General features: G+C 38.0%; 2 protein-coding genes across 2 annotated transcripts in view; one reads left to right on the top strand and one right to left on the bottom strand.

Moving 5' to 3' along the window:
- Positions 1 to 1,731: 1,731 nt before the first annotated feature.
- Positions 1,732 to 21,418, bottom strand: part of LOC125785743 (uncharacterized) — a 399,129-nt gene continuing 379,442 nt past the window's right edge. Inside the window, exon 2 of the mRNA XM_049469823.1 lies at positions 1,732 to 2,553. The gene's annotated coding sequence lies outside the window, so the exon portion shown is untranslated. The remainder of the gene's footprint in view (positions 2,554 to 21,418) is intronic.
- LOC103029054 (OX-2 membrane glycoprotein) lies at positions 16,250 to 20,925 on the top strand. Its single transcript, XM_007242551.4, has 5 exons — positions 16,250 to 16,355; positions 16,465 to 16,806; positions 18,969 to 19,256; positions 19,800 to 19,895; positions 20,399 to 20,925. The coding sequence occupies exons 1-5, from the start codon at positions 16,316 to 16,318 to the stop codon at positions 20,431 to 20,433; spliced, it is 801 nt and encodes a 266-aa protein (XP_007242613.3). The 5' UTR covers positions 16,250 to 16,315; the 3' UTR covers positions 20,434 to 20,925.

The raw sequence follows: 21,418 nt of genomic DNA, 5'->3' as shown, positions 1-21,418 counted from the left end.
TGTTTTAAACTTCTTAATAATTCCTCTGACAGTAGATATGGACAGGTGTAGGCGAGTAGCGATTTTCTTGTAGCCATTGCCTGACTTGTGAAGGTCAACACACATCTGCGTCACTTGAATGGTATGTTCCTTTGTCTTTCCCATGTTGAAGATAAATGGCCTCTGTGTCACGTCATATTTATACCCCAGGGAAACAGGAAGTTGTGAATTACTAATGAAATGTTCCTACATACTCTGATCAACTTCGTAAACTACTGTAGAAGTGACAGAAATACTTTTATTAAATTTATTTCCTAAGAATTGTTAGGGGTGCCAATAATTGTGGAACAGGTGATTTTATGAAGAATAATTATTTCTTAGTCAGGGATTTTATTTCCCCCTTAAAATTCACTTGAGTTAAAGGTTGGACTTTACTTTTTTTCCCATCGTGGTCCTATATTATTTTGAACAAAACTCAATTTATGAGAAGCTAAAGAACACATCTTAACCAGGGGTGCCAATAATTATGGAGGGCACTGTATGTGATTTGGAATCACATAACAATGCAAAAAAATACATCTCTGAAGGATTTGAATAAATATATTCCATGGTAACGTTTATAGTTAGAGTGGGGACAGGTAAAAAATGCTATATTTCAGTATATATATATATATATATATATATATATATATATATATATATATATATATATATATATATATATATATATATATATATATATTTCACCACATTTATACCTGTAATTTCCTGCACACCACTTCACTGTACTCTATTTGAAATGCTGTACTGCAATTTAACTATAGCTAATCCACACCTGCACACACTATACTGTACATAACACTATGATCTTTGGTTAACTCACTTACAGTTTCTTGTGTGCATGTGTGTATGTGTGTGTATGTGTGTTTAAGCTGCTAAAACGCTCTAATTTCTGCTCAGGGATTGAGGAAGTGTCTGGTTGTAATGTTTTTGATAAGTTTGAGCAGTTAGAGGCACTGTGGAGCAGGTCGTACTGACCTGAAGCTCTGTAAATAAACTGGTTTAGTGAAACACTGCTGTTGATAAACTGATTAAATGGGGTTTGGGAGCTAAATGCTCGTGCAGCGAATAATAAAAAGATCAGTAAATGGAGATTGTGTCTCAATAGGTTTCTATGGTTCTGCTTAGTGTCATATTATTGTGAGTATAACTGATATGATGTTTCAGGTGGTTGTCATGATGTTGCTCAGGGACAATACACAGTGCTGTGTTCTCTGTATTGTTCTGCTCATCTGTTGTTACTGGTAAATTTGAATGTTGCATAAAAGATGTGTACTTCCTGTTTTATTGTGAGTTTATGGTTTTTTTATGACCAGGCATTTTAACATCTGTTACAGTAAATATTTTCTCATTTTGATTCCTGAATCCTTGTTCCAGTTTTTTTTTTTTATCAAGCATGTTATAACCTGATTTGTGTTAGGTTATTTAGGTTATTTTAAAATATTTCTAAATTATATTATATAAATAAATGCAGTTTCTGTAATAAGCGCATCCATTTATATATAATCATTTATTCACAGTGCATTAAGAAAATATTAATAATATTTTTTTATTAAAAATAATAAAAACGTTTAGTATGTCACTAAATAAATAGTTTATGACTGTAATTTATTCATGCCTGTTTAAAAATGATATATACATCAGCAAATGTATACAACCCTAAATCAAATAAAAACATTGGAAAAGTATGGAGAAATTTACTTTGACTTTTATTTAATTGCAGACAGTATGAACACAAGACTTTTCATGTTTTGTCTGTTTATTTTCATTTATTAATATACATCTATTCCTGTGATTTAGGGCTGAAAACAGGGGGCAGGTCAGGAGATAGGCTTGTTTAATTTGTGTAGTGTGTGGTTTTTTATTTGCATGTTGCAGCATGTGATGCTCCATAGGCCTACTTATCTGCATTAATGCTGCATCACAGAAGTGTACTACTGACACACCAATACCCCGACAGTCCTCCTTTCCACTGTGTGATGGTCCCTCTCCAATCCAAGAAAAGTCATGGTGAATATAAGACTCCTGTTTTGAATATAAAAGTTGTGAGGTAAATATATTAACTCTGTATAGTAGCTTGTTGTTGATAAGGGTGAGTAAAGAAATCCTCTGTAATGTGTTTCTATCAGCTGTTGCTGAATGATGGTTCTTAATGCAAACGATGCTGAGGGATCAGTGAGTTCAATTTAGTTTTTTGAGATTGAGATTCCTTCTGATTTCTTAAATATATTAATGATATTTTTTAAATCTTTCTTGTAGGAACATTATTTTTAGACATTTCAGTCATTTTCTCGTGGATTTGTTACAAACTGGAGATCCTCTGCCCATCACTGCTTATTAAATATTTCACCTTACCTGAATACTGATGATTATAATTATTATAATAATAATTCAATTCAATTCAATTTTATTTATATAGCGCTTTTTACAACAAAGGTTATGAGCAGCACCACAGAGATGCCAATTTTATGGTGACACAGTGGCAAGGAAAAACTCCCTTTAAGAGGAAGAAACCTTCGAAGGAACCAAGACTCAGTCCGAGGAACCCATCCTACTCGGGTCGACCCGCTCAGTACAAACAAATAACAAACAACAAACAAATAACAGAACAAAACAGTACAGAGAATTAATGTGAACTATGGCTAAAATAACAGGTACTAATTTATGAATATAAGAATGTGATGGGCACAAACTATAGAGCTATGGCTAATACAGAAACAGATACTGAGTGTGTTAATGGTAATCAGTGCAGGGCTGCAGAGCCGGAGAACAACACAGCGGGCAGTGGAGAGCCAGGCTGGGAACATCAGGAACAGCATCTCCATACATGTAAAAGAGATAGATAGAGAAAACAGAAAGGAAAGGAAGAGAAAAAAAGCAGGAGTTAGAAGGGTTGTGAAATAATTCTGATGAGTAGAAGGACAGGGCTGATTCCTGAAAGCTGGAACCACAGACGGACAGATCCAGGAAGACCGGCCGGCCAGGCGTCTCAGCACATGTGAGAAAGACAGAGAGAGAGAACAGAGAGGGGAGGGAAGAGAAAGGGGTTAGAATGGTTTTATAAAACTCTGCTGGAGTGGGATGGACACTGGTAGCAGCAGCTCAGGACATGGGGAGAGAAAGAGAAAGCAGATGATTAGGACAGGGTTTATATTTGCTGGATAAGCTGTAAGAGGAAGAAAATTGTAATGAGACATTACTCAAAAGCTTGAGCAAATAGAAATGTTTTGAGTCTAGATTTAAAGATTGAGAGTGTGTCTGAGTCCCGTATATTAATAGGGAGGCTATTCCAAAGTTGGGGAGCTTTATAAAAGAACGCTCTTCCTCCTGCATAGTTTTTTCTAATACGCGGGACTAATAACAGGCCAGCGTCTTGGGAGCGGAGTGAACGCGGCGGATTGTAAGGAGTTCCTGTAGATAATGCGGGGCCAGACCATTGAGGGATTTATACGTCAGGAGAAGTATTTTATAATCTATACGAAATTTAACAGGTAGCCAGTGTAGGGATGAAAGAATAGGTGTAATGTGATCGAACTTTCTAGCTCTGGTAAGCACTCTTGCGGCTGCATTCTGAACTAGCTGGAGTTTATGGAGTAATTTATGTGGACTTCCAGCCAACAACGCGTTGCAGTAGTCCAGCCTGGAGGTTATGAATGCATGTACCAGCTTCTCAGCATCTTCCAGAGAGAGTATACTGCGGATTTTAGCTATATTTCTTAAGTGGAAGAATGCAGTTTTGACTATGCTACATATGTGAGCATCAAACGAAAGAATTGGGTCAAAGATGACCCCAAGGTTCCTCACAGTTTTACCAGGTATAATTAAGTGACCGTCTATGTCTACAGTATTAACATTTATGTTTTTATCAATATTAGGACCTAATAGAAGGACCTCAGTTTTATCAGAATTAAGTAAGAGAAAGTTGTGTGTCATCCAATTTTTAATGTCTTTAATGCAGTCTGTTATTTGATTTAGACAGAGCTCCTTGTTGGGTTTTGCAGATATGTAAAGTTGCGTGTCATCAGCATAGCAGTGAAAGTTAATACCATGCCTACGGATAATTTTACCCAGTGGTAGCATATAAAGAGTAAAGAGTAATGGACCCAGTATTGATCCTTGAGGGACACCATATTTTACTCTAGACTGATAAGAGCATTCGTTATTTAAGTAAACACACTGGAAACGATCTCTCAGATAAGATCTGAACCAGGTGAGGGCTGATCCTTTAATTCCTATAAGATTTTCTAACCTATCAAGTAGAATAGCGTGATCTATGGTGTCAAAGGCAGCACTCAGATCTAGCAGTACAAGGATGGCATTACTGCCCCTATCAAGAGCTGAAAGTAAATCATTAGTTACTCTAAGTAGAGCTGTTTCAGTACTATGGTTTTGTCTAAATCCAGATTGAAAAACCTCATGCATACTATAACGTTGTAGATACAAGCGCAGCTGGTTAAACACAATTTTTTCTAGGATTTTGGCTATAAAGGAAAGATTAGAAATTGGTCTATAGTTAGCAAGCTCGTGGGGGTCCAGATTTGGCTTTTTGATAATGGGCTTAATGACCACCAATTTAAGAGAATTGGGTACGGACCCATGCTAAGGGATGAATTTACTATTTCTAGTAATGATTTTCCCACCTTTGGCAGTGCCTGTTTCAATAATTGTGTGGGTACTGGATCTAATATACATGATGTTGATTTTGATGAGTTAATTACACTAAGTAAATCTTTTTCTGTAACCGGGCTGAAACACTCTAGGTGTGTCTCAGAGCTGGAGCAGCATTCATTAATATCTATTAGTAAATTTTGGGAGTGATACTGAATTTTTTGTCTAATGCTATTAATTTTATCATCAAAGAACTTCATGAAATCATTACTATTAATGTCGACAGGGATAACGGAGCTAGTTTGTTTTTGACTGCCGGTGAGTTTAGCCACCGTAGTGAAAAGGAATCTATGATTGTCTCTATTTTTCTCAATAAGTGATGAAATATACTGGGATTTTGTTTTAATTAGGGCTTTTTTGTAGTCTGTGAGACTATGCTGCCATGCTAGCCGGAAAAATTCTAGTTTTGTGTGTCGCCATTTACGTTCAAAGTTACGAGCGGTTTGTTTTAATGTGCGTGTGTGGTCATTATACCACGGTGCTAGCTTTTTATCCCTGATTTGTTTTATTTTTGTCGGCGCTACGCGGTCAAGGTTAGAGCGGAGCACAGTTTGTAGATTTTCTGTTTTGTGCTCGAGATCATGCTCATAGGACGGAAGGGAGATGGTTAAGTCGGGGAGTTTATTTACAAATTCATTAGCAATTGCGGTTGTTATTTTACGCTTGCTGATATAGCGGGGCGGGAGGAGGATATTTTGATTAAAAACTATTTCAAACATAATTAGATGATAATAATATAATAATAAGATGTTAGAAATCACATCATTTTTTTACCTCATTACTACGTAGACCTAAACCCAGACCAGCTGTGTTTGGGAATGTGCAGGGTTGAAATACAGGAATGGATGTTTATAAATTAATGAAATTTAGTGGATTCATACTGTCTGCAGTCATTACAAATACATGTAAATGTAAATGTGAGAAACACTGTTTTTTGCATTTTCCATTCTGCACCTTTTTGTTTAGTAGACAATTCCATATGTGTCAATTAATAGTTTTCATGGTTTTAATATTAATCTACTGGTACGTATATATTTGCGAGTTGACTCAACCCAGAGTTTGCAAAGATGAACAGCAACAAATGTTGGTTAGAAGCATCTGATTATTAAATTCCTTTAAATAATAAAAGTCCCCTTTACAGTATGTGTAGGTGTGATTAAAGACACCGCAGGCGTACCCTGCTGTTCCCAATAGCATGGAAATATATAATATTTAAGTAGAACTAGGAATAAGGACTGGGTGAGGGCACTAGGTAATCTGCGAGCAAGGGTTTGGGAAACACTCTTTAATTAACGATTAATCTTGGAAGTTTTTTAAAACTTATCTAAATTGAGTGTCTTGATTATGCAGTGATTCACATCAGCATTGCTGTAGTATTGCTCACTTCCTAAGAGTTCCTCTGACTGAAGATGATCTGCTCAAGTAAAAAATCCCCTGACATTTCTGTGCCAGTAAAGTCGACTGTGGGAAACGTAAGGGTAAACTGCCTTTTGTGTCCTACTGTTGCATCTGTGAGTAAATCTGATTAGTCGTAAACACATTTCAGACCAGTCCAATCCCTGAACCACTCCATACAGAATATAGAGGCGTAGTCGAGTCAGATCTGAAGAAGAGTGTGATAGTTATAACAGGATGTGCTACAAAAATATAGACAATGACACACACAGGATTCATTACCTGGAAATTTCCTAGAAGGCACTTTAGACCTGTTTGTGTAATTCCAGGAAATTCCAACTGTAAAGACTGAAAAACGTTTTACAGTTACACTATAAAAATGAAATTTGAAAGAAATGGATCGATCTAATTATATTATATCTTATCTACTTATCAGGAGCAATAGCTTGGTGATTGGTGCTAATTTGATGCATATATGTCTCCAGTGTTCAATCAGATCTTAAGTGACCTTAAATGTAATAGTGTAGCATTTCAGTGATTAAGCAAGTTGTAATGTAATATTTGGTGTCTCTGAGATGACGTAATCTGTATATGTCCCCTTCCTGTCATTTACAGTAATCAGGATACAGTGAACAGTTTCATTTCTGGTGTAGTAAAACTGGGTAGAACTGGGCACTTCCACTGCTCTTCCTGTAGTGGGGGTGTAGCCACACAGAGTATAGTAAAAGGATGTGGTGTTGTGCAACTTGTGTAAGTACCTGTGAATTTGTTGGTAATAAATTATTGGAGTACTCCATTTTTTATTACTTGGAAAATACTGGGTAAATATTGGGCTCTCAATACAAAATATTGTGACAGCTAATAAAATCCCCTGAAACTGATTGAGTGATAATGACTGTCAGTGGGGAATACCAGGAAGTTAGTTACTTTCAGTTCTGTCTGTCTCTATTTCTCTATGCTACAGAGTACTCTATACTAAAATCATACTCATGTCACAGCAGGACAAATCCACACTAATGCAGATTCTATAATCTGGTGTAAATGATAGATAGATAGATAGATGGATAGATACATAGATACATAGATAGATAGATAGATAGATAGATACTTTATTTATCCCGAAGGAAATTTAGGCATCCAGCAGCAACAACACAATACAATAAGAAACATACTCAGACACATCAAAACACAGAAGAATAGAAAATATATAAGGCTATAAAAAAAAACCTAACTATACAAGGTAAGGATCTATCTGTAAACGGAGCGGTGCAGTAGATGTTGCTAATGGTCATAAATAATTAAATAATTAACAGAGTAAAGTGCAATGACATCGATCACGAAAGTGACTGATGTGACATAGAAATATAATATAATATAATATAAGTATGCATACGTTACAAGACAGTTCTAAAAAGAGAATGTGAAAATGTGAATACCCAATCATGAGTAAGGTATACTTTAATGTAAGCGAGGTTGGGGAAGTGTTAATATAAATAATTAAGTTGTTGAATAATGTCCAAGTGGTGTGCCTGGATTAAACTCAGTCATCAGCAGCATCCCGTCCCCGATGGGAGGAGTTAAAGAGTCTGATGGCTCTCGGAATGAAGGATTTTCTGAGTCTGTCTGTTGTGCAGCTCTGTGACAGCAGTCTGCCACTGAACACACTCCTCTGCTTCATGATGGTGGTGTGAAGTGGGTGACTATCATTGTTCATGATAGAAAGCAGTTTATCCAAAGTCCTTCTCTCAGCTATTGTAACCAGAGAGTCCAGCTCCATTCCAACCACTGCCCCGGCCAGCTCCTCCAGCCGTGATGCATCTCTCCTCTTCATGTTGCCTCCCCAGCACACCACAGCGTAGAAGAGAACGCTGGCCACGATTGATTGGTAGAACATCTGCAGAAGCTTCTTACAGATGTTAAAGGACCGCAGTCTCCTCAAGAAATAGAGCCGGCTCTGTCCCTTCCTGTACAGGGTGTCTGTATTTGTTGACCAATCCAGTTTGTTGTCCAACTGCAGACCAAGGTACTTGTAGGTCTTTACTGTCTCCACATCAACCCCCTCGATGGAGACTGGCTGCAAGGGTAGTCCAGACCTACGGAAGTCCACCACCATCTCCTTGGTCTTGGATATGTTCAACTGCAGTTGGTTCAGTCGGCACCAAGCAACAAAGTCATCCACCTGTCTCTTGTACTCCTCCTCCTGACCACCCTTCACACACCCAACGATGGCAGTGTCATCCGAGAATTTCTGCAGGTGGCACATCTCAGAGTTGTACTGGAAGTCTGATGTGTAGAGAGTGAAGAGGAAGGGGGAGAGCACAGTCCCCTGTGGTGCTCCAGTGCTACTGACCACAGTCTCCGATGTGCCGTCAGTGAGCCTCACGTACTGTGGCCTGCAGGTGAGGTAGTCTGTGATCCAGGACACCAGGTGAGGATCCACATTCATCTTCACCAGCTTGTCTCTGAGAAGTGGAGGCTGGATGGTGTTAAAAGCACTGGAGAAATAAAAAAACATGATTCTCACAACACTACTCCCCTTGTCAAGATGAGAGTAGGTTCGGTGGAGGAGGTAGATGACTGCATCCTCAACACCAATCTTCTCCCGATATGCAAACTGGAGAGGGTCCAGTGCATGCTGTACCTGGGGTCTGAGGAGTGGGAGAAGCAGTCGTTCCATGGTCTTCATAATGTGCAAGGTCAAAGCTACCAGCCTGAAGTCGTTGAGCTCACTGGGGCGAGGTTTCTTGGGAACAGGGACCAGGCATGAAGTTTTCCACAGCGTAGGAACCCTCCCCAACTGCAGGCTCATGTTGAAGATATTCGACAAGGGTAACCCAAGTTCAAAGGCGCAAGCCTTAAGAAGTCTCGGGCTCACCTTGTCAGGTCCAGCTGATTTCCCTGAGCGGAGTCTCCTCAGCGCCCCTGTGACCTGGTCTGCAGAGAGGTGGAGGGGGGAGGTGAGGGGGAGCGGACTGGATGTGCTGACAGTCTGTGAGAGGGAGACCTGAGCAGCACTCAGAAGAGGTAGGGAGGTGTCCAGTGGGGCAGAGGCTGAGGTTGCTGAGATAGCAGGACAGACAGAAGCAGGTGAGGATGAAACAGGGCAATCAAACCGGTTATAGAAGAGATTGAGTTCGTTCGCTCTCTCCATACCACCAGCTGTTGCACTATCACTCTTTGGCTTGCACCCTGTGATTGTGCTCATACCGTCCCAAACTTCCTTCATGTTGTTAACTTGTAACTTCTGCTCAACCTTCTTCCTGTAGGTCTCCTTAGCCTCCTTTAAGCAGGACTCCTCACCGTGAGAGTCCTGAAGCACACTCCAGTCTGTGGATGCAAAGCAGTCCTTCAGGGTCTCCTCTGCCTCCTGAGACCACTTCCTGAAGGAGCGTGTTGTGGTTGGTTGCCTCATCACACAGGGTTTGTAATGAGGCTTCAGGAAAACCAGATTGTGATCAGATTTTCCAAGTGGGGGCAGTGGGATGGCGGTGTACGCATCACTGATGTTAGCATACAGGAGGTCAATTGTCCTGTTTTTTTCTGGTGGGACAGTCCACATACTGGGTAAAAGAAGTCAGTGTGGAGTCCAGCGTGATGTGGTTGAAGTCACCAGAGAGAGCGACAAAAGCATCCGGGTGTTGTGTCTGGAGCCTGGCGATGGTCGCGTGTATGACGTCACACGCAGCCTCCGCGTCCGCTCGGGGGGGCACGTACACACAAACAACAATGGGGTGTGAGAACTCCCGCGGGACGTAATATGGTCTTAAACTCACCGCGAGCAGTTCAACATCCCGGCAGCAGATAGTCTCTTTAACAGTCACATGGCCAGGATTACACCATCTGTTGTTAATGAGGATAGCGAGCCCACCGCGCTTAGATTTGCCGCTCCGCGCGCTGTCTCTGTCCGCTCTCACAGTGACGAATCCGGGGATGTTTACATTAGCGTCGGGGATGCTAGCGGTTAGCCAAGTCTCAGTGAAGCAGAAGAGACTGCACTCCCGGTAGGTCCTCTGGTTTCTCACTAACGCTGCGAGCTCGTCTGTCTTGTTGGCCAGCCAGTTCACGTTCCCCATCACCACTGCTGGAATACAGGGCTTGTATCTCCAGCGGTTTTCCCGTTGTTTAGCCTTTAGCTTAGCTCCGGCTTTACAGCTCCTGGAGCGTCGCTTAAGCTCCGTCGGAATGGTGTGCCTCGCGCCGGCGCGGCCCTTTGTTCTGAGTGCGAGAAGTTCTTCCCTCGAGTAAACAAAGTTTCTGCAGCCCATGTGCAGAGTTTGGCGATCCGTATCCATGGGATACATATTAACACACACTACAGCGTAGTAAGAGACGAAAAAAGAAAGTAAACAGTGAAAAAAGTTCACTTAAGGTGAAACGCTACACGGAGCTGCTGGAAGGCTGCCGCTCTCGTCAGCGCCGGAAACTCGAATGAGTTGTAAGCGCTCAGGCTTTAAACATCGGGAAGCTGATTTTGCTGCACATCAGCCACAGTGGCTAAATAGGTGAAGCATGTTATGTAATGTAGAAACACGCTTGTTTATTGATGGGACATCTCTTGGTAAAAAAGTTGTTTTTTTGTTTTGCACATATGACTTTTGTGTCATCAGGTTGTTGTGTGGATCACACTACACGAGTGGTTGTGCTCTAATCAGGTCTTTTATTTGTTGTGACTTTCTCACTACATGACTGATCAGTAGCACTGAACCACAAATTTGTTTTTAGATCATTTGAGAGTTGTTTTGATGAGCCCATGATGCCGCTCTTCAGAGGAGATTCAAATAGGAGAACAACTTGCAATTGGCCACCTTAAATAACTTTTCTCATGATTGGATACACCTGGCTATGAAGTTCAAAACTCAATGAGGTTACCAAACCAATTTTGTGCTTCAGTAAGTCAGTAAAAAGTAGTTAGGAGTATTCAAATCAAATCAAAATCAAATTTTGGTGTAATGCATATTGCACATTTTCTGTTCGTACAATAAACCTCATTTCAATCCTGAAATATTACTGTGTTCATCAGTAATTAGATATATCAAACTGAAATGGCTGTTGCAAAAACCCAACATTTACAACTAAAAATGATTAAGATTAATAGGGGTGCCCAAACTTTTTCATATGACTGTACACACTCTCTCTCTCTCTCTCTCTCTCTTTCTCTCTACTTCATCTGGGCTCCATGTTTGTGGACTGCAGCAGGAAAGCAGAGTAACGTAGGAAACCCACACAGACATGGGAAGATCTCCCCCCCATATGGGCACTTGAACCCAAGACCCCAGTGTTGAAGGACAGCCTGACTAGCCACTAAGCTACAGTTTACTGATCTCATGACACATTTAATGTGATGATGTTTATGGAGTCACTGTTTAGATTGTGCAGAAGCAGAAGCAGAAATATTCCCCCGCGTGCAGAGATACACAGATAACCTGTAAACATGTTTATTGGGTATACGCATATTCCTGAATATGATGCTGACCACAGGGACTTTTCTGCAGAGTGGCTGTATACATGCTGATGCAGCATAGGGTTGAATTACGGTATACAGCTAGAAACAACTGACATTTTAAAATTCACTTTTCTAAATAAGGCAATAAGGCAACACTGTGTTATTCTCCCCCCTGAATGCTTGGTACTTGATTCAGCTCATATCTCACATAACATTACCATGATGATTAAAGCTGAGTCACTGCCTCTTCTTCGAGTCACATTTCCCAAGTTGGAGAAAGGGAAACTACTGGTCTCTTTATTAGGTCATTATTTGATGGATCTTTTGTGGCATATGCATTTACATCATTCTAGTGTTATAAGTTACAACTTTAGAAACCTAATCCTTTGATTTAATAAAAAATAAAAGCAGTAACTTAGTTAGAAATGCTTTAAATTGTGTTTAAATGTTACTTATGTGGAAAGGGTTATTTTTTCTGAGCTACAATAATCTATGTTTAATTACAGATCTACTGAATAAATCAAGACCTTTTAATACAGAACATTTAGAGAATTAAATCAAAAACCAGGACTGCAATCCCCAGTACACCGTCAGGATATTTTAAAATAAACATTAATGAGTATACGCATTCTAACGTAATTTAAATAATCAAAGACAGGGCTCTCAAGTTTGGTGGGAGTGAGATTGGTGGTGGTGGTGGTGGTGGGGGGGGGGGTGATGGTGGGTGCACGCAGTTCTTCTGTTGTTAGATAAAATAGATAAAATAATGGACTAACAGTTTTTTCAGTATTCAGAAACTGTGACTCGATGGGGAAATTAGTTATTATTTACTGCGAGAGGAACCATGTGATGTGCAGAGAGGAATTGTGACTAACACTGTACTGTAAGTTACTACTGGCTACATGTGTGATCTAGGGTTTTCCTGAAACTCTCACCCTGCAGATACTGGAGTTTATTACAGTCTCTACCTGTGGACTAGCTTCTGCCACTCTGAAACTCCATAACCTCCAATAATATGCAAATATATATATTTTTTATTTCCTATTACCGTACATTTACACCCCAGTTGTTGGGTTGCATTTCTATGTCATGCTACATTAACTCCAGATGTAGCTTCAGCAGATTTAACGCTGTGATTTTGCCAGAAAAGATCCGGTGTCAGATGATCAACAGTGGAAATGTCAGGGAATCTCCACCTCCAGTATTTTCACTGATATGAGTAAAAGAAGCTTGCAACAGTTTGTAACATGAGATGAGATGCATGTGTTGTACACATCAAAAAAACCTTTTAATTTCAGTTTCATTCAGTTTCAGAAAAACAACTTAACAATTTTCTTATTTCAAAGCTAAACAGAAATAATATGGACATCAGGAAATAAATAAAATATGTTTTTCTACAACAAAAGAGAATAATGTAAATTTTCATATGTACAGTTATCTATATTTTCCTCTTTAGTACATATTTAATATAATTTAATGTAATGCACCTAATAGGAGCACAGTTTGTTACATTGCACTACTGTAATCTTAAAATAAACAACTATTTTTTGTATTGTGTTCATTATGATGGTGCAAATAATCATGATGATTTAATTTGGTCATTGACAGACCTGTTTTGACATGTTTAATGTTTATAAATAAGGGTGGTAGCCAGCACCTTAATGCACCTTAAAGTATTTTACCTAAAATAAAAACACTTCGACCAACACTACTCAAATATACATCACAGATTGCAGATTAAATTACATTTTTTTTCCCAACCTTTTTGTTTGTATTTATCAGTCGCCTTATTGTGACCTAATTTTGAAAAGGCGGCGCACGGAGACTTACTTGAAGGCTGTGTAAAAAACGTGTTTTAATAAACTATCTGTGCACTTGTAAAGTTCTCAGAGCCTCGTTTTAAATATCAGGGCTCTCAGATTTCTACTACTGAAGTGTGTTTGTTAATTGTGTAAAATAGCCATTTCTTTGCATGAGTAACGCTTTTAGCATTAGCAATATAAGCCTGTTTGGAAAATCGATTAAAGCTCTGTATTTTGGAATGCTGGGAGTGAACGGAGGTGGGCAATTCAACAAAATGTTATATTTGTTGTCACGTTTCACTAACAGCCCAAGTCCACTGGAGTTCTCCTTTAAAATGAAGAGATTTGTGATAAGACCCAGATAGCAAAAGGATGATAAATGAATGTTTTTTTCCATGGCTAATGCATTGAAACAACATTTATCTCCGATGTCAAAATTCAATGTCAGATGTCAGATTCAATTTATGATTTAGATTTAGAGCCGCAAACATTCAAAAACCTTTTAATAAATGTTGATTCAATATCAGAATCTAAACATTAACAGGTTAGGCAATGTTAAATAGAGGAAGTTTGCACATGTCTATGTGTGTGTTTATATATATACAGGCCCATCTCAAAAAAATGGAATATTCTTTAAAAGTATATAACACACAGAGTGATCTATTTTAAATGTTTATTTATTTTATTGTTGATGATTATGGTTTACAGCCAATGACTCCCCCCCCAAAAAATACAAATTATAACAGTTTACAGCCAAAGATCCCCCATAAAAAATTGGGAATATTGTTTAAGACAAATTGGCATTTTTGGCAGTGTGGGCAGTGTGCCAGTGTTTCCAGTCCTGCTGGAAAATAAAATCTGCATCTGATCAACACCAGCAGATGACATGTCTCTCCAAACCATCAGTGATTGGTGGAAACTTCACACTAGATCTCGATCAGTTTGGACTGTGTGTCTCTCCACTCTTCCTCCAGACTCTGATCCCTTGATTTACAAATAAAATGTAAAATTTACTGATGATCAGTGAACTGAATTACTAAAATAAAAGAATTTTTAAGATACACCTGTATATACATACATATTCATACATATTACCATACACCAATTCTTCACCATACGTTACTGCTGTGTTTTTGAGATCAGATGTTGAATCAGATTGGTAGTTGGATTTTCTAGTTTTAGCTACTTGTAGTAATTAAAGCTTTTGTTTGTAGTTGTACAGTTACTACTTCTCAGAGGTATAAATTCAGAGAGAGAGAATAAAAATAAAATTGTTCATTTTTCATCATGGCATTTTTTTCCGCTTTCATACAATTTAAGCATCACGAATGCGAGCTTAGTTTATGAAAGGTTAAATGGTAAATTTAAAAGATAAAAATAACCTTATTTCCTAATCTTTTTTTAATAACATGTATTTTACAGTTTAAAACATGTACTGGTCAATCTCAGGCAGCTTTACTTTTTTTGTTTTTTTTTTACAAGGTTTCTAAGCTGAAGATAATACATTTTTTCTCAGTCCTGTTACCAAAACTCATGTGACATTTAAAAAGCATGTTTAAAAGCAAGTCCACTTATTTCTTTGGTTTCCTCTCAGGAAAGTCTTTATTCATTTATAAAAATGGATGACTGCATGTTCAAATAATTGATGTTTAAGACAAATAAAAATCTCTATATATGCATGCATATTTTTCTAAAAGATGCAATTTTTGCAAAACATTTTTTGCTATTTTTATCTTATTAAGAATATCCAAACCTGAAACTGATTACATTTTTTATCATGCAATTTATTAAACAAATGGATAAATAAAGAGCCAAACAGAATTGTAAAAAGTAATTTTAATTATCCAGTATCCCTGAATTGTTTTGCTCGCTATTGAAGAGAAGACAGGCCACTGACCTTTGTGTGAATTCAAGGATAAAGTCCCGCCTTTCAGGAGAAACAGCCAATCAGTTGCTGGTTTTGGAGGAGAGTCAGTATGCCAGAATTTAGTACAATACTTTATGTTAGTAGTTAAAAGCAGTTTTTTAACCCATGACACTATTTTTGGGTCACTAACAGTCATTTTGCAGAATTTGTGCATCCTTTGTTCAATATTAAATCCATGAATAAAAAATATATATTTTAGTGTTAAACATTACATATCGGTATACTCATTCCTGTTACTGGAACTCACCCCTATTACTTTTTATGTTTTGAGTAAAAGGACTGAAAGTAACAGGAATGAGTTTTAAGCATAGAATTAGCAAAAATATGAAAAATAGCTAAATGGTGGCTATGCTAATTTCATGAGGACACTGAGTGCATTCTACTGATTTTCCCAAAATTTGTATTTTAAAAATAAACAAATAAGATTTAAGAATGAATTCAGGTAACAGGACTGAGTGTTGAGATTGAGCTCCTCAGTTATAGTTACAATAAGATCAAATATACAGAAAAACAAATGAGGGAACTTCATTTAGGTCTTCTCACGATCTTCAGAAGAACCATCTGATGTCACTTCCTGTTGTAGATGTGACTTGTAGAATGTCCCGGATATTTCAGATGGGGTAATGTGTTACAGTAACAGGACTGAGTGAAACCCAGGGACACAACTAAAATGTATATTTTAACTTAAATATTATGGATTTATTATGAAAAACATTTGTAAAGTATAGATGGATTTGGAGTCACACAACAATAAAAAAAATAATATCTGAAGGATTTTAATAATTGTATTTCATGGTAAGGTTTATAGTTAGAGTGTGGGGGCAGGTAACAATGCTATTAATTACATGTATTAATTACATATCCTAATAAATTAAGATCAATAACACCCCCCCCCTCCCCGATTTTGAGCAGCACTCGCGTGATCAGGAGTTTCCCCGAAAGCTCCAGGGAAGTTCTCTTGAGTCACAGAGTGTGTATAAATGAGTTAAAGCATGAAGTTCAGTTTCAGTTCAGAGCGAATCAGAGAGCGCGCGGATCATTATGCTGGATTATACTGTGCTGTTCAGCCTGCTCGCGCTGGGTATGTATCCGGGCTGTATGTGGTTAAACTGTGAGGAGTTATTGAAGTTGTGTTAGTGAGTATTGTGTGTGGAGGAGGGAGGTAACCTGTGCTGTGCTGTGTTTGGCAGCGTGCTCCGGGGGGATCGTGTTTGAGGGAGATCTCTCCGCGACTCTCGGTCTCTCCGCCTCGCTCTCCTGCTCGCTGCCCGGCGTCGGCGGGATAAAGCAGGTGACGTGGCAGCACCGAGACCCCGCGGGCTCCGTCCACGCCGTGATCACGCTGAGCGAAAGCCTGGAGCAGCTGGTGGGGGAGCAGTACGCGGGGAAAGTGCAGCTGGCGGCGGACTCGCTGAACGCCACCACTCTCCTGATCAGGAACATTACTTTCGCAGAGGAGGGCTGTTACACCTGCAAATTCTACGTATATCCGTCCGGAACAGTGCGCGAGACATCCTGCCTCAGTGTTTCCGGTAAGCACCTATACTGTGCCTTTGATCTTACTGTGCTCTTATACTGTGCCTGTGCCCTTATACTATGCCTGTGCTCTTACTGTGCATGTGCTCTTATACTGTGCCTGTGCTCTTACTGTGCCTGTGCCCTTATACTATGCCTGTGCTCTTACTGTGCATGTGCTCTTATACTGTGCTCTTATTCTGTGCCTGTGCACAGACGATGGTAAAGTATATTAATGTTAGCTGCTTTTCGCTGCAGTTTGGAAAAATATTTGTGTTTTAAATTGTTTGTTTTTATTTGTTTTTAATTATTTTAGTTTTATTGTTTTGTTTTATTTTTATACTTTGTACAGCGTATACTGATGAACTAAAGTGTATAGAAGCACAATAGCTTAATGTAGCGTAATCTATACAAGCTGCATTGATCATTATTATTTCTTATTATTTATAATTAAATAGCAGGCCTGTCATGATAATTAGCTACATTATCAACTTATCAAACATACGTTTAATAAGTTCAATGGACATGACCTCAATAATATTTGCTGACCTCAGTATAGTTCAGTGTATTTAAGAGGGCTTATTTAAAAACAGTGTTTTTATTTAATTAATTAATTATTAATTAAGTTTTAAATAGTTTCAGGCCTAAATATTCTTGAAAGTTTATTGCACTTTACATGTTGTAATTACATTATAATTATATAATAATAATAATAATAATAATAATAAAAATAATAATAATAAGAATAATAATAACAATAATAATAATAATATTCTGCCCTCCGGGTGTGTAGATGGCGCTCTCTCCCCATCACGCTTAAGGTGGCTCCGGACGGCACGAGGCGTCTGTGAGCGGATGAATCAGAACCTAGCCGCTGTGCTTTCCTCCGAGCGCGCTGTGATGCTGCTCAGGCAGTGATTCATCCGCAGCAGATCGAAAAAAGGGGTGATCGACTTCACACGTGTCGGAGGAGGCGTGTGCTCGTCCGCATCCTCCAAGAGTCACGGGCGTCACCGGTGATGGGGCGCACAAAGGGGTGATACAATTAGATAACCAAATTGGGAGAAAATGGGGAAAAATCAGAAATAAAATTATATAAAATAATAATAATAATAATAATAATAATAATAATAATATCCTGTTATATGATCATGATATTAGTGGCATAAACTGGTCCTAAATTGTCAATAGTATTGTATATTGCATTTTTTTCTGTGATTTTCTCCTAGTGTGGGATTTCTCTACACATACTCCACATGTCTGAACATTTGTGGACATATAAGTTGTGTGAGCTGAGTAGTGGCTGAAGCAAATTCTTTACTCCTGTCTGGCTCCTACATAAGTTGCACCCATTGCTGACACAGATGGTCTAGTCCCTGTGAAATAATTACAGTATAGTATAGTATCATATAGTATAGTATAGGATAAAACACCTTTAAATTATTGTTGCATTAATAGTATTAACTGTCAGGTTGTTTTATCTGATGTACATGTATCCCACACAAATATGTTACCTTGATTATAATAAATCTAAAATAAACAAAAAAAAAATCTAAAATATAAAGGAACACAGGTGAAAGTAAAGCACATCGCTTATTACGTTTGCTGTAGCTGCAGTAAACTGTTTAAATTGTATAGTTAAATTAGAAACCTTAATAATAAACATACCTGGGGTTTGTCCCAGTGACTGATTACTGGATTTTAGGGAGAAACAGCAGCAGTCATGCGCTTCTCAATTACCTCATAGTTTCAGTTGTTAAGGGGAATGAGAAGCTTTTGTTAAAATTCCTCTTACAGTAAATGAAAGGAACTGCTGTCCATCTGCAGACACACATGCAAAAAAAGAAAGCAGAAAGTAAGAAAGTAGAAAGGGTTTAAAGTAGGGGTCTACCCTATTCTATGTGATATTATTATTATAATATGTTTTTGATAATAGTGATATTCCATTTTTAAATAGTCTATTTTGTAATTGCTTTGATGTTTACTGTGCAGTTTTAGGGTTTCTTTGTATAATTGATCATATTTTTACATTTTGTTACATTATATAGTAACAAAATGGGTAATATATCACTAAGACTGTCGTAACTATAAAAATACCCTGAAATATTGTGATATTATTTGAGGTCTATATCATCCTCCTCTAGTATATCATTGTAATATTTTATCATTTTCTTTGCAGGTTTAACAGGAATAGAAACATCAAAGGCTTTACCTGATCCTACTGAAAAGAGAGCTGCCTCATGCAGTGCTACGGGTAAACCTGCTCCAGTGGTCCGCTGGATGTGTGAAGGTCAGGAAATAAGAGCTTCTTCCGATAACAACATAACTAATGAAGACGGCACAGTGACAACGACAAGCTACCTAGCATCGCTACCAGAAGAGTGCAGCGGAGAAACTGTGGAATGTGTTGCTGAAAGTGGAAAAATGAAGCTGACTGAACATTTACAGAGGACATTTAATACTACAGGTACAAAAAACATATCAGTCAACATTGCAGACAGGAACACTTTACTCTGAAAATCTGTATTTTATCTTACTTTAAGCAGCAGTCGTTAAGATGTGTTATTTTAAACTGAAAGCTGTGGTGTTTCTGAGCAGGAATGAGACAAAATATTGTAAATGACGTCAGTATGATTTTGTGATCATTCCTGCACATTCCTGATCATTCCTGCAAAGCCCAACATATTTATTCTAAAAACAAAGTGTCTGCTATGCACTGCTGGGGGTTTTTCTGATGCAGCTGATACAAGAGTTACTGCAAACAGGGATGTATCAGAATAGCTTTCTTCAACTTCTCATAAACTACAGAAGAGCAGAATGAGAGCTGAAGAAAGCTTGCAGACTAAAAGAGAGTGAGACAGGGATATTGAAATTTCTTTTAAAGGAGACTATACCACAATGTATGTTTTAAAAGTACTTTTCTACATTCTTGGTGCACTTTCACAAAACTAATGGACTGTTATTTTATATGTAAAATTAAAAGCTAACCCTTTTGTTTTTGATTTTTTAGAGAATGCGTCATCCAGACGTTACCTTGCTTCTGGTTTTGCTGCAGTCGTCTGCGTACTCATAGTCATTGGCGTGTACATCATCACATATATCAGGAGTGAGTAGATGTTTTTTTTAAGTTTTAATAGCTTTAAAACTAATATGAGAGAGCACAGCTGTTACATATTAACATATCATAAATAATATAATTTCATAATTTCATTGTGGAGCTCTGTTTCAGTAAAGAACTGAGGCGTTTAAGTGTAATAGCATTGAGGTTGTATTTGTAAAGACTGTATGGAGTGAGAATATTGATTGCGTTTAAAAAACTGGAGCACTGCTGTCACTTTTAAACAGCAAAACCTGAATGTCTATAGGAAGACATAAAATGATAACTCACCATTCTTTTAATTAAGCTGTTTTTACTTTATTTTATAAAAATATATTTGAGTAGCTACACTTGACCCTACTAAAGATATATAGATGAATATGTGATATTTTGTAATATGATGACAAAGCTGCACTTATTCTAAATTGGTTGAACTCTTTGTTTCAGTAGTCGTGTAATGCTGTTTTTGTCCCTAAACAACCTTTAATAGATGTTTTCTTATTTTTTTGCAGAGGGTATGAAAGACCGTAATAAACCACCGGTCTAATGCACCCAGACCAGGAAGAGGAAGAGATATCCATCCTACATCATCATCAGGCACTTTAACTAGTTTAGTCTTTTTTAATACAGGTTTATAAGCTTATGAAATATCATGTATTTGTATTTATTTGAATAGAATTTCTTGTTTCAGTATTTATAAAAAGGTTTTATTTATGCAGTATTTGTTCTTTAATGTTTTTGCACATGCACTGTTTTTTCATTTACTCTCAATACCCCACTTGTCACACACCCCTGAATGTGAATGATTGACTTGTGAATGTTAATGTTGGCTTGAAGTTGTTTGTACTGTACTGTGTTTGCACTGATGTATACGTGAAGCATTAAGTCTGTTTATGATGTTTTATTATTTCCTCATTAATGTGAGGTTCTAAATTGCTGGTACTCTAAATTTCCCAGCTTTAACCAGTAAACTGTGCTGGACACAGAACTGCAGGACTGAATGTAAAATCACTAATTAAATAAAAATGACCAAACTAAACCTGGAATATCTTGGGTTTGTGCTCTCTGACATTAAATAAAACTAAAAGTCAAAAAAAGAAATACTGTTTTGTTAATTAGCATTTTCCTAAATCTGATCCTGCTCTGAGCTGTGAGCTGGCTGTACAGGACAGTGTACAGCTTTATTAATAGAGTTTTGTTTCCCTCTAGTGGTTGTTGGGGTTCAGGTTGCTTCTCTGTATCATTACCCACATTACACAGGTCATATCTGATAAGCCTGCTGGTAATTCAGTGTGGAAGCAAACCCTTTTCCATTACCTTCGGGATATCTCAGCAGACCAGTTCTCCTCGCTGGTGACTGACAACATGTCCTCTTACATCTCGAGCCATTAGCTCAAGCAAACCACAGCCATGGCTAAAAAATAACTCACTCAGGGAACTACGCTCCAAACTCTGAGCTGCCGAAAGAAAATGGCAAAAAAAAAACAAAAACAAGCAGACCTAAAAAACTACCAACTGCTCCTGGCTTCTTT

Source organism: Astyanax mexicanus, chromosome 21, assembly GCF_023375975.1.
Source record: "Astyanax mexicanus isolate ESR-SI-001 chromosome 21, AstMex3_surface, whole genome shotgun sequence".
NCBI classification, from domain to species: Eukaryota; Metazoa; Chordata; class Actinopteri; order Characiformes; family Acestrorhamphidae; genus Astyanax; species Astyanax mexicanus.
The sequence above is the reverse complement of the archived record's forward strand: the minus strand, read 5'-3'. Positions and strand labels throughout refer to the sequence as shown.

Coding starts and splice junctions, on each gene's coding strand:
- LOC103029054 (XM_007242551.4), top strand. CDS start 16,316: ATGCTGGATTATACTGTGCTGTTCAGCCTGCTCGCGCTGG. Junction 16,807..18,968: donor ATCCTGCCTCAGTGTTTCCG/GTAAGCACCTAT, acceptor TTTTCTTTGCAG/GTTTAACAGGAATAGAAACA. Junction 19,257..19,799: donor GAGGACATTTAATACTACAG/GTACAAAAAACA, acceptor TTGATTTTTTAG/AGAATGCGTCATCCAGACGT.